Source organism: Maylandia zebra, linkage group LG22, assembly GCF_041146795.1.
Source record: "Maylandia zebra isolate NMK-2024a linkage group LG22, Mzebra_GT3a, whole genome shotgun sequence".
NCBI lineage: Eukaryota > Metazoa > Chordata > Actinopteri > Cichliformes > Cichlidae > Maylandia > Maylandia zebra.
Genome location: NC_135187.1, coordinates 7,722,233 through 7,735,309, shown reverse-complemented (window position 1 = coordinate 7,735,309; position 13,077 = coordinate 7,722,233). Strand labels below are relative to the sequence as shown.

The 13,077-nt window shown below is 39.5% G+C and overlaps 1 protein-coding gene across 21 annotated transcripts in view; it reads left to right on the top strand.

The window, feature by feature from the left end:
• Positions 1–13,077, top strand: part of macf1a (microtubule actin crosslinking factor 1a) — a 237,642-nt gene that overhangs the window by 132,882 nt on the left and 91,683 nt on the right. For all 21 annotated transcript variants that reach the window (XM_076879037.1, XM_076879039.1, XM_076879041.1 and 18 more), the window contains 3 exons: positions 374–469; positions 589–714; positions 10,423–10,575. In XM_076879037.1, the coding sequence (XP_076735152.1) occupies positions 374–469; positions 589–714; positions 10,423–10,575 (375 nt within the window). The remainder of the gene's footprint in view (positions 1–373; positions 470–588; positions 715–10,422; positions 10,576–13,077) is intronic.

Here is a 13,077-nt window from a genome sequence, read left to right as displayed (position 1 = left end):
TTGCTTTTGTTAAAATGCTCTTTTATTCACTTTGCACTCACTTTTTCTAAGCCTTCCTTGGCGACGAGCAGGAATTACTATGTACATTTTAAAATACTGGTGTAGCTACACTTATTTGGGATATGGTTTTCATACCAGTTTCATGCTAATGCTGCTTGTCCCCTATCACTGCTGAGAGCCAGAAACCCCTGGCTGGGTGAAACGCTGACTCTGTCTGTGCTGATTAACATCCCAGTTAGAGCCTTGCAGATAGATTACAGGCAGTTTATATGATCGGAGACTGTAAAAATCTCACTTATTTCCCCTAAAGGACCTCTTACATAAGTTTAGCATGGCACCAACTTTCAATATCCATCCATCTCCCTGTTATCAGGCTTACAGTGCAGCCCTGCAGACCCAGTGGCAGTGGGTGGACCAGCTCTGCTTGTGTGTGGAGCAGCATCTCAAAGACAACACGGCGTACTTCCAGGTGAGGCTGAAATTCTTATTTTTCTGAGTTTGGCAAAAGAATTCATCCACATATATAATTAGGCTTATATTAAAATGATTTTGTATTATTACATGCAAATCCATTTTTACTTTTGTCAGTTCATGACTGACGCCCGGGACTGTGAGTCATACCTCCGCCAGCTCCAGGAAACCATCAAGAGACAATATACCTGTGATAAGAACAGCAGGCTCAGCAAACTGGAAGACCTGCTGCAGGACTCAATGGTATCTACACATTTGCTTTCTGTCTTACGAATAATATTCAGTTTCTTCTATGCCAGACAGATTTATGGTGCTGAAGGAAAGACCGACTGTGGTTTTATATTTTCACTAGATTTACTGCAAAGAATTGTGTCATGTTAACCTCTACTGGAGCTCAGTGACCGATAACAGAGAGACAATAACAGAGGTTGTTTGACATCATGTCTCCATTTAGCGAGATAATTTCAAGAAGCGGCTCCATAGTGTAGTGCTTAACAAACATCCCCAATTTGATCCTGGGAGGAAGAGGCCATCTGGTGTAACACCAAATCAAACATGCACAGCTACCTGCTGTGGCAACCCCTTGTGCGTAAGAGACTAGTTGAGAGTGGCCACTTCTAATCTAAGAAGGGTCTTTGTTTCCTTCTCTAACTCTGTGTCAACATCTCAACTTTACTTGATATTTAGGATTTATTTTTAAAAAAGCACTTTTCCCTTGTTACACCCCGGCCTAGGCAACCGGTGTGCAACGCAGGAAAAATAAAAATAAGGCAAAAACACACGAGAAAAAACTAATACGGGCTTCCACAAAAATAATCCCAAAACGAAAGTATCGACAACTATTTCTTCAAAGCAAAATACGATATTTATTTACATCAAAACACAAAACGTCAAACTATTTACAACGGGGGGAAGATCGCGACCATGACATACAGAAACACAGGGCTTAAATACATAGAAGGAGCAATTAGGGAATGGACCACAGGAGGGAAACACAGCTGGGGCAAATTAGACCTGACGAGACAAGGAAACGTAAACTGAACACTAAGATAACACAGACTTTCAAAGTAAAACAGGAAACACATAACAGTCACGCCAAAACAAAACGCCTAAAACAATACACTGCCAACGCCGAACCGTAACATACGCCCCCACCCAAAAAAACAAACATTTAAAACATACAACCCCAACGAAAAATGTTTGTTCCATGTCCAGCCCATACGGCACCGGCCGCCGTCCCGCAGGCGACGCTGATGGCTGGACGGGTCCTCCAGTGGAAACGGAAAACTGGAGCGGGCCCTCGGATCCTCCAGCGAAGACAGACGAAAGGCTGGAGCGGTCCCACGGGTCCTCCAGCGAAGACAGACGAGCAGCTCACTAGCTGCAAAAACAGACACGCAGCCCACCAGCTGCAAACACGGACACGCAGCCCACCAGCTGCAGAAGGCTGGAGCGGCCCCTCGGATCCTCCAGCGAAGACAAACGAAGGCTGGAGCGGTCCCTCGGATCCCCCAGCGAAGACAAACGAGCAGCTCACTAGCCGCAAACACGGACACGCAGCCCACCAGCCGCAAACACGGACACGCAGCCCACCAGCTGCAAACACGGACACGCAGCCCACCAGCTGCAAACACGGACACGCAGCCCACCAGCTGCAAACACGGACACGCAGCCCACCAGCTGCAGAAGGCTGGAGCGGTTCCCCGGACCCTCCAGCGAAGGCGGATGAAGGCTGGAGCAGTCCCTCGGACCCTCCAGCAGACGAAGGCTGGGGCGGTCCCTCGGACCCCCCAGCGAAGGCGGATGAAGGCTGGACCGGCCCTCGGACCCTCCAGCGAAGACAGACGGCTGAAGCGGTCCCTCCCTCGGACCCTCCAGCGACGGCGGACGGCTGAAGCGGTCCTCGGACCCCTCAGCGATTGGACGAGCCCCCATATGTTACACCCCGGCCTAGGCAACCGGTGTGCAACGCAGGAAAAATAAAAATAAGGCAAAAACACACGAGAAAAAACTAATACGGGCTTCCACAAAAATAATCCCAAAACGAAAGTATCGACAACTATTTCTTCAACGCAAAATACGATATTTATTTACATCAAAACACAAAACGTCAAACTATTTACACCGGGGGGAAGATCGCGACCATGACATACAGAAACACAGGGCTTAAATACATAGAAGGAGCAATTAGGGAATGGACCACAGGAGGGAAACACAGCTGGGGCAAATTAGACCTGACGAGACAAGGAAACGTAAACTGAACACTAAGATAACACAGACTTTCAAAGTAAAACAGGAAACGCATAACAGTCACGCCAAAACAAAACGCCTAAAACAATACACTGCCAACGCCGAACCGTAACACCCTAACTACTACACAGACAGTGCTTTGGTTTCACTCACACACCTTTAACACACCCCAGGGGCAAATTATGAAGGTGGTGTCTTACCTGGAGCCACTCTGACCTAAGTACTAGAAGAACCAGGTTTCAAACCATCAAACGTACCACTCTGAGTCACAGCTGCAGAGTCATGTGCAAACCAGAAAATATTGTACAATGAACATTTTAAGTAGCACATTTCTATCCCAGATAACTGAGCGTCCTCAATCTCTGCTTCCACCGTGTGCACAAAGTGCAAACTCGAACATTCAGTATACTCCCAGACTGACATATTATCAGGAATGATACAGCATTTTTCTAACCACTATAGCATCAGAGACCTGCAGTAGCTGAGCTGCTGGTGTTGCAGCGTCCTCCTGATTGTTTTTGCTCTGCCTCGGGCGGCTGCAGCACCTCATGTGACAGGGCAAAGTAATCTGTTACAGAGTCCTGAATCATCTCCCCCCCATGGCACATTTGCAAGCCTGCCATATTTGCACCTACTTCTCTCACACACACACACACACACACACACACACACACACACACACACACACACACACACCTCTGACTTCGAGCAGATGGCAGGGTTAGTGTGGGCATCGCTCCACAGGCCAGAGCAGCATCCATGTCCTCTTATTAAAGAGGTGTGCGAGAGAGCGGGTGTCACAATCAGATGCTTTTCTTAGGCCGGTCCTGCAGGTACCTTTAAATGACATAACAAAGAAGCAGCTGAACTTTTGTTTGACAGAGATAATAACTGAGACAGGAACATTGAATCATCCTATTCAGCTTCTTTAAGGTGGAGATTGGTGTTTAGCAGTGTCCGCTTGATCAGACCTCTCCCTCCATTCTGACTTGTTTCCTGCCTAATCTTTCCTTTGTGGACTGTCACTGAATGACTTCTTCATATGTGGTTAGATACCACAGGCATTTGTTGCCTTTGAAGTAAGATAAAATACGTATTATCTCCTTGTTCAGGAACCTCTCCCTAATATGCTCCACTATATATACCCGAACAGTGACCTGTACTATGTGCAAAAGAACAGCAGACATTATTTACCGTCAGAACAGGGCGGATCTCCAACGGGAGATTGAGAGACCAGTGTCGGACTGTTAGAACAGCTTTGAAATTCTCATGAGTTGTTCGCACTAAAGTAAAAACCACCATCACTTCATGCAGCTATCCCTTCGGCGCCAGCTGCGGTCTCAAAGCTGGAGCTGAACAAAAACACCCTGATAACGACTGTGTTTAGACTGTTCTTCCCATTGTATGCAAGGCCACCTGGGTTGGCTGGAAGACTGTTTACTTAGCCTGGCAGGGCGAAGGACACTGTCTCAGCTGAACTCTGGACACGCACACACATACACTGATACGCACTCACTGATCCCCGCCTCCCTTTCCAACCTCTTCTATGCTTGTTCCCTCCTGGAGAACACGGCGGGTCTGGGCCCAGCACTGGAATAATAGCGCAGGGCAGGATGGCTGCAGTGTTTGTTTCGGATTACTCCTCACCCCCCACCCACCCCTGTTGCTTGTCACGTGCTCCACAATGTTGTGCTGTGGACATTTATGTGCTTTCTGTGCAGAGGTGTTTTTTTGTTTACTGTTCTCATGCTGTCCTCCCATATGAGCCCAACATGAGTAGAGGTCTCTTTTTTCACTCTTGGACTTTCCCATTGTATTGTGCAATTCAGTGTTTTTCCCGTAATACTACCGATCTCCGACCTGTCTCCCCATGTGATGTCTGTGTTGTGTATGTAAGGGGTGTGTGTGTGTGTGTGTGTGTGTGGGGGGGGGTTTCCCCATTTCACTGCAGGGCAACTTGCATGTGACAAATAAAGTTCTGATTGATTGATATACCTGAACAGTGACCTGTACGATGCGCAAAAGAACAGCAGACATTATTTACCGTCAGACCACGCTGCCGTGACCCGGATTCAAACCGGGGTTGCTGCGGCCACAATGCAGAGTACTAACCACTATACGATCACGGCTGGCGCGCTGGATTATGCTGTTAGTTGCAGTCTGTATCTTGCAGTTGTCTCACTCCACTATAACACTATAATATACAAACAACGGAATTTGAATGAAAACAATGGAATTTGAATGAACAGAACAGAATTTGAATCAAAACAATGGAATTTGGATGAAAACAACGGAATTTGGATGAAAACAATGGAATTTGAATCAAAACAATGGAATTTGAATCAAAACAATGGAATTTGAATCAAAACAATAGAATTTGAATCAAAACAACGGAATTAACATGAAAACAACTGAATTTGAATGAAAACAACTGAATTTGAATGAAAACAATGGAATTTGAATCAAAACAACGGAATTTGAATGAAAACAATGGAATTTGAATCAAAACAATGGAAGTTTAAAACAAACAACAGAATTAGAATGAAAACAATGGAATTTGAATGAAAACAACGGAATTTGAATGAAAACAATGGAATTTGAATCAAAACAATGGAAGTTTAAAACAAACAACAGAATTAGAATGAAAACAATGGAATTTGAATCAAAACAACGGAATTTGAATGAAAACAACAGAATTTGAATGAAAACAATGGAATTTGAATGAAAACAATGGAATTTGAATGAAAACAACGGAATTTGAATGAAAACAACGGAATTTGAATGAAAACAACGGAATTTGAATGAAAACAACGGAATTTGAATGAAAACAATGGAAGTTTAAAACAAACAACAGAATTAGAATGAAAACAATGGAATTTGAATGAAAACAATGGAATTTGAATGAAAACAACGGAATTTGAATGAAAACAACAGAATTTGAATGAAAACAACAGAATTTGAATGAAAACAATGGAATTTGAATGAAAACAATGGAATTTGAATGAAAACAACGGAATTAACATGAAAACGACGGAATTAACATGAAAACGACGGAATTTTAGAACAAACAATGGAATTTGAATGAAAACAATGGAAATAGAATGAAAAGAACAGAACTTGAATGAAAACAACGGAATTTGAATGAAAACAACGGAATTTGAATGAAAACAATGGAATTTGAATGAAAACAATGGAAGTTTAAAACAAACAACAGAATTAGAATGAAAACAACGGAATTTGAATGAAAACAACGGAATTTGAATGAAAACAACAGAATTTGAATGAAAACAACAGAATTTGAATGAAAACAATGGAAGTTTAAAACAAACAACAGAATTAGAATGAAAACAATGGAATTTGAATGAAAACAATGGAATTTGAATCAAAACAACGGAATTTGAATGAAAACAACAGAATTTGAATGAAAACAATGGAAGTTTAAAACAAACAACAGAATTAGAATGAAAACAACGGAATTTGAATGAAAACAACGGAATTTGAATGAAAACAATGGAAGTTTAAAACAAACAGAATTAGAATGAAAACAACGGAATTTGAATGAAAACAACGGAATTTGAATGAAAACAACGGAATTTGAATCAAAACAACGGAATTTGAATCAAAACAATGGAATTTGAATCAAAACAACGGAATTTGAATGAAAACAACGGAATTTGAATGAAAACAACGGAATTTGAATGAAAACAATGGAATTTGAATGAAAACAACGGAATTTGAATGAAAACAATGGAATTTGAATGAAAACAACGGAATTAGAATGAACAGAACAGAATTTGAATGAAAACAACGGAATTTGAATGAAAACAACAGAATTTGAATGAAAACAACAGAATTTGAATGAAAACAACAGAATTTGAATGAAAACAATGGAATTTGAATGAAAACAACAGAATTAGAATGTACAGAACAGAATTTGAATGAAAACAACGGAATTTGAATGAACAGAACAGAATTTGAATCAAAACAACGGAATTTGAATGAAAACAACGGAATTTGAATGAAAACAATGGAATTTGAATGAAAACAATGGAATTTGAATGAAAACAACGGAATTTGAATGAAAACAACGGAATTAACATGAAAACGACGGAATTAACATGAAAACGACGGAATTTTAGAACAAACAATGGAATTTGAATGAAAACAATGGAAATAGAATGAAAAGAACAGAACTTGAATGAAAACAACGGAATTTGAATGAAAACAACAGAATTTGAATGAAAACAACAGAATTTGAATGAAAACAATGGAAGTTTAAAACAAACAACAGAATTAGAATGAAAACAATGGAATTTGAATGAAAACAATGGAATTTGAATCAAAACAACGGAATTTGAATGAAAACAACAGAATTTGAATGAAAACAATGGAAGTTTAAAACAAACAACGGAATTTGAATGAAAACAACGGAATTTGAATGAAAACAACGGAATTTGAATGAAAACAATGGAAGTTTAAAACAAACAGAATTAGAATGAAAACAACGGAATTTGAATGAAAACAACGGAATTTGAATGAAAACAACGGAATTTGAATGAAAACAACGGAATTTGAATCAAAACAATGGAATTTGAATCAAAACAACGGAATTAACATGAAAACAACGGAATTTGAATGAAAACAACGGAATTTGAATGAAAACAATGGAATTTGAATGAAAACAACGGAATTTGAATGAAAACAATGGAATTTGAATGAAAACAACGGAATTAGAATGAACAGAACAGAATTTGAATGAAAACAACGGAATTTGAATGAAAACAACAGAATTTGAATGAAAACAACAGAATTTGAATGAAAACAACAGAATTTGAATGAAAACAACAGAATTTGAATGAAAACAATGGAATTTGAATGAAAACAACAGAATTAGAATGTACAGAACAGAATTTGAATGAAAACAACGGAATTTGAATGAACAGAACAGAATTTGAATCAAAACAACGGAATTTGAATGAAAACAACGGAATTTGAATGAAAACAATGGAATTTGAATGAAAACAATGGAATTTGAATGAAAACAACGGAATTTGAATGAAAACAACAGAATTTGAATGAAAACAACAGAATTTCAATGAAAACAACAGAATTTGAATGAAAACAACAGAATTTGAATGAAAACAATGGAATTTGAATGAAAACAACGGAATTAGAATGAACAGAACAGAATTTGAATCAAAACAACGGAATTTGAATGAAAACAACAGAATTTGAATGAAAACAACAGAATTTGAATGAAAACAACAGAATTTGAATGAAAACAATGGAATTTGAATGAAAACAACAGAATTAGAATGTACAGAACAGAATTTGAATGAAAACAACGGAATTTGAATGTACAGAACAGAATTTGAATCAAAACAACGGAATTTGAATGAACAGAACAGAATTTGAATCAAAACAACAGAATTTGAATGAAAACAACAGAATTTGAATGAAAACAATGGAATTTGAATGAAAACAACAGAATTAGAATGTACAGAACAGAATTTGAATGAAAACAATGGAATTTGAATGTACAGAACAGAATTTGAATCAAAACAACGGAATTTGAATGAACAGAACAGAATTTGAATCAAAACAATGGAATTTGAATGAAAACAACAGAATTAGAATGTACAGAACAGAATTTGAATGAAAACAATGGAATTTGAATGTACAGAACAGAATTTGAATCAAAACAACGGAATTTGAATGAACAGAACAGAATTTGAATCAAAACAATGGAATTTGAATGAAAACAACAGAATTAGAATGAACAGAACAATTTGAATGAAAACAACAGAATTTGAAAACAAACAATGGAAGTTTAAAACAAACAACAGAATTAGAATGAAAACAATGGAATTTGAATGAAAACAACGGAATTAGAATGAAAACAACAGAATTTCAATGAAAAGAACGGAATTTGAATGAAAGGAATAGAATTTGAATGAAAACAATGGAAGTTTAAACTCTGTTGTAAAAATGAAAAGAACTGGTTAATGAGTTCACAGGTAAGGTAAGGAAAAGCTGGTTACGTTAAGAAATTTGATTGGGCAATCCAGTGCCAATAATGAAATAACATGACTGTAATCATTCAAGCTAACCTGCAGCCTGTGTTACTACAATTTCTTGCTATCATAATGCTGTCATACATGTTATCCACGGTCTTCTTTTAGTGCAAGGCTTCTCTGGTGATCTAATTTGTTTTAAAGAAGTCCTTGACACCCTGTGGTTGTAATTAACTAGAATTCCTCATGCATCCACATTTTAATTTATGTCTGTGTAAATTATGTTTGTCACTGGTCCTGCTGACTGCAGCGAATGCCATCTCACTGTGAAATTCATTCCTGGGGTGTGATGTATGAAGTTATTAGCTCTCTGCCTCAGACTGTGTCTAACTCTCGGCTCCATTCAATGTTTTCTTTCCTGTACCTGTAACTGTCTCCTTGTTGTCTCCCTCTCTAATGAATCCTTAATGACTCTCTCTGCTTCTGCTTTAGGGGCGAGAGAGAAGTGAAGTGTAATTCTACCTGTCAGGGTGAAAAGCCCATGTTAAATGTTTAATGCTTAGTGGTCAGGCTAACATGGGCAGCTGAGTCAGGAAGCAGCAGGCCCACTCATCTCAGCAGCTACAGGCTAATAGGCCGTTAAGCTGATTATGTGTTGAAGGACTTCAGACAGAAAATGTTGCTTAAATATCATTTGGGTGGATTTTGTGGTGTGAAAATGAAAAACTTGAGGAAAGATGATATAGGGTGAAACATCTAAATGTCTACTGGAAGGATTTTCTGAAGATTTTGTAAACTCATTCACGGATTTCTCCAGCGTTATTTGTGATTTAGACTGAAACGTCTGCTGCTTACGGTGGCCCTGAGAGGTCAAACGGACTGCAATAAGAAAAATGCTGCAAAAGCACACAAAATACAATGGAAATAGGAAAAACAAAAACAGAAATGGGGAAAAAACACAAGTGTTTCTGGGGAGACAATAACCCGACGGACCAGTTGCAGGAACCCAAAACATGGTAGGCGTGTTTTATCATGATTCATATAATACTGATGACGCACTTACCTCTCATCTTTGCTTTCCTCACAAAACTGATAGATCCTCCACTTCTTTTAAGTGTCTCCCAGTGCAATTATAGGCATATTTTTGGTTCCTGCAACTGGTCCGTGGGGTTATTGTTTCCCCAGAAACACTTCCCTTGTGTTTTTTTTTTCTATTTCCGTTGTCGTTTTACCCTATTTTTGTTGTGTTTTGTGTGCTTTTGGAGCGTTTTTCTTGTTGTTGGTGTTTTCTTAAGTTGCACTCCGTTTGGCCTCTCAGGGCCACCGTAGCTGCTGGATTGACTTCCATACACTGCATTTTGCTACAGATATTTAGAATTTTTATATATTTGGTGTTTAATTACATATTTATCTGTTAAAATGCATCTAAAATGCAACCTGATAGATCTGCCGTAGTTTTTTAACATTGTTTATTATTTATGGCGTGTGACATGGGTAATTATCAAATAATTACCTAATGGAAAGGTCAGCATGCTGTTAACATCCCTGCTTTAAGTTCTCAGATACATAGATCTTTACCTTACAATGGAAAAAATGCCTTTAGATGAATGTTATTGTAAATCCACACATGTACAGTCTTCATAAAGAGTTTCAATGTTTAATGTTGTCGTTGTTTTCCTTCCTGTAGGAGGAGAAAGAGCAGCTCATTGAGTATCGGAGTACAGTAGCTAGCCTGGTGGGCCGGGCCAAGACGGTGGTGCAGCTGAGCCCCCGCAGTGCAGAGAGCACTCTGGGAACTACAACACCCATCAAAGCCATCTGTGACTACAAGCAGATCGAGGTACGGCACCCAGAGCAGTATCATTACACCTCATGAACATGTGGGCATGTCCCTCAAATCTGTGACTTTGTTTAAGAAAAAAGTGTGCATATTTAGCACCGACTCACCTCTGACCTCACCTCTCGATTGTTTCGCCCCTCACCACCAACCAGGCCCCCCCCCCCCCGCCCTGCACTTCCCCACAAAGTCCTTACTCAGCTACTGTTTTCTGCTCGTGAAATTTAGATTGATGTAAACATCTACATGAACAGTTTCCTCCATAACGATGAATATCGCACAGCAGTGGATTTCTTCTTTTTTTCACACAGCTCCAGTTTTCTTCTTTTTCTTTTCTTTTTTTAAAACCAGCATGTCGAAATTTGGAAACTGAATGGACATAATTAACCAGAACTTATGACCTTTGCCTTTGTCCTCCTCAGAAAACACTCTGACTGAGTCTTTAAGAAAGATAACTCAGGCATTATGAGATTCACTCTCAGATTCAGCTGTGATGACCTCTGGGAATCTAAAAGCTAATCAATTATACATCTGTCCCATCCTCTTTGCACCCTGAGAGCTTGGCACGGACATACAGCTGCCCCCAGCGCTGCTATATTTAGTCTACTATGTGTTAGATTGCCCAGGGTGGTTTGCTCCCTGAAGCATACCAGATGTGAGGTCTTGTTTCCAGGTAAAGGATGAAGGTGGTTTGGTCCTCCACCCCATCACTGATCTAAAGCAACGTGACGAAACCTCGCACACAGCTGACAGTTATAAAAAAAACATCTGGACAAACGTGCACATGAACCAAAAGTAATCTTTCTCTCCTTCACTTTCCTGTGTCTTCTCCTTTCTTTCCATACCCTCATGTACCTTTTTTTGGCCTCTCCCCTCTCACTCCCTCCTCTTCCTCCTCCTCATTCTCTTCCCTCCCTTCCCCCTCGTCTGTCGGCTGGGCTGGCAAGACAAACGTTCAGGTATAGCTGCCTATATTCTCCCTCTCTCACCTCAGATTTTGACACTGCACACACTGTACTGCCCCAGGTGCCGCTTTCTTATCAGCTGATTTCAGGTTGTATAATTGGTAATAAACTTTATGCCTGCACTCTCAGACTTCTTGGAATAAATTAGATGAAATTACCCATGAAATGGTTCAGAGTACCTTTTACTGGATTTCCTCCCTGGAACAAAAATCTGAAAGCTTATTGTGTTTTATGTTTTTACAGGAAAATATAATTTAGTGGTGTTTTCCTAATCAAATCAGCCAATTATGTTTATTTAAGTGTTTCATTATAAAGTCCAAGTGACTCTTTCTATATGTGCATATGTTTATGGTGTTCTCATAGCCAGAATCAGGTGATAGGATAATCTCACAAAAGTTGATTATGGCAACAATCTGTAAATCAGTAACCAAGTACTAACTTAGCCTCTGGGAATTACTGCAAATGATTCGGTGTTTCCGGTATAGCCAGCTGCTACCCGGGCCAAGACTTCCTGTTCTGTGTACAGGTTATTGTGTCTGAATGCACATGCTTTTTAATAGGCTGCCAAAATGCTGGATGCATTGTTGTCAGACAATACCCAGTGGTTTGGAGATTGTCTTTTGGAAAATGCGTCACTCTTTTGCATAGATGTTTATCTTTATGCAGTAAAATCCAGCTCAGATATGATTGATACAAACAGAAAAAAAAAATATTCTGCAGATTTCATATATTTATGCAGAATCAGTTTAGTTTCGTATGTTTAGTCACAGATTTGTGTCAGACTGAGATCAGTTGATAAGAGCAGGTGGTAATCGCTGAACTGAACTGAATTTAACCCGTCTGTGCCCCTCAGGCTCATTCAGTCAGTCAGAAAATAACATTTCCGTTTCAATATATCTTCATGTATTAAGTGTTTGTGCACAGCTTTGCATTATGGTTGTATGTGTGTGTGTGCAGGGAAGGGGTGAGAGAGGGTGGCGGGTGGGGATGGCTGTGCAGCCCTAACGCTGAAATTTAAAGCCAAACTCGTTTGTCTTCTGTTTATATCCTCTGCTGGGTTTCCTGCAGATAACGTGTCACTAATGTTTATTTCCTCGTTAAATTATTCAAACCCAGCTCAGGTTTTAGGAAGTTTCGCTTTGAGTTTGGAATATATTTGCTGCTTTCACAATAAAAGCCTTTACTGGTGCAAAGCAGCTTTCACACCACATGGCATTGTCCTCGCTCAGCTTCTCTAATATCACGTCATGTTAGGGCTCCTGCTAATTTCATGAAGTCCATGAATTTTTGCATTTTGTGTTGCATTATGAGTTTTTTTGCTGTTTGCTTTTGATTTACGCGTTTTTTTCCCCCCCTTTTTTCTCCTCCCTTGCTTTCTTCTGGGCATTTCTCCTTCCATTCTTTCTCCATCATCTTTTGCAACTCCCTCGCTTTGTGAATCTTTCTCTTAATATTCTCTCTTGCTGTCAACCCTGTTCTCTACATCATTTCCAACATCATTTTCATAACCTCCATTTCCGCTCTCATCTGTCCTTCCCTG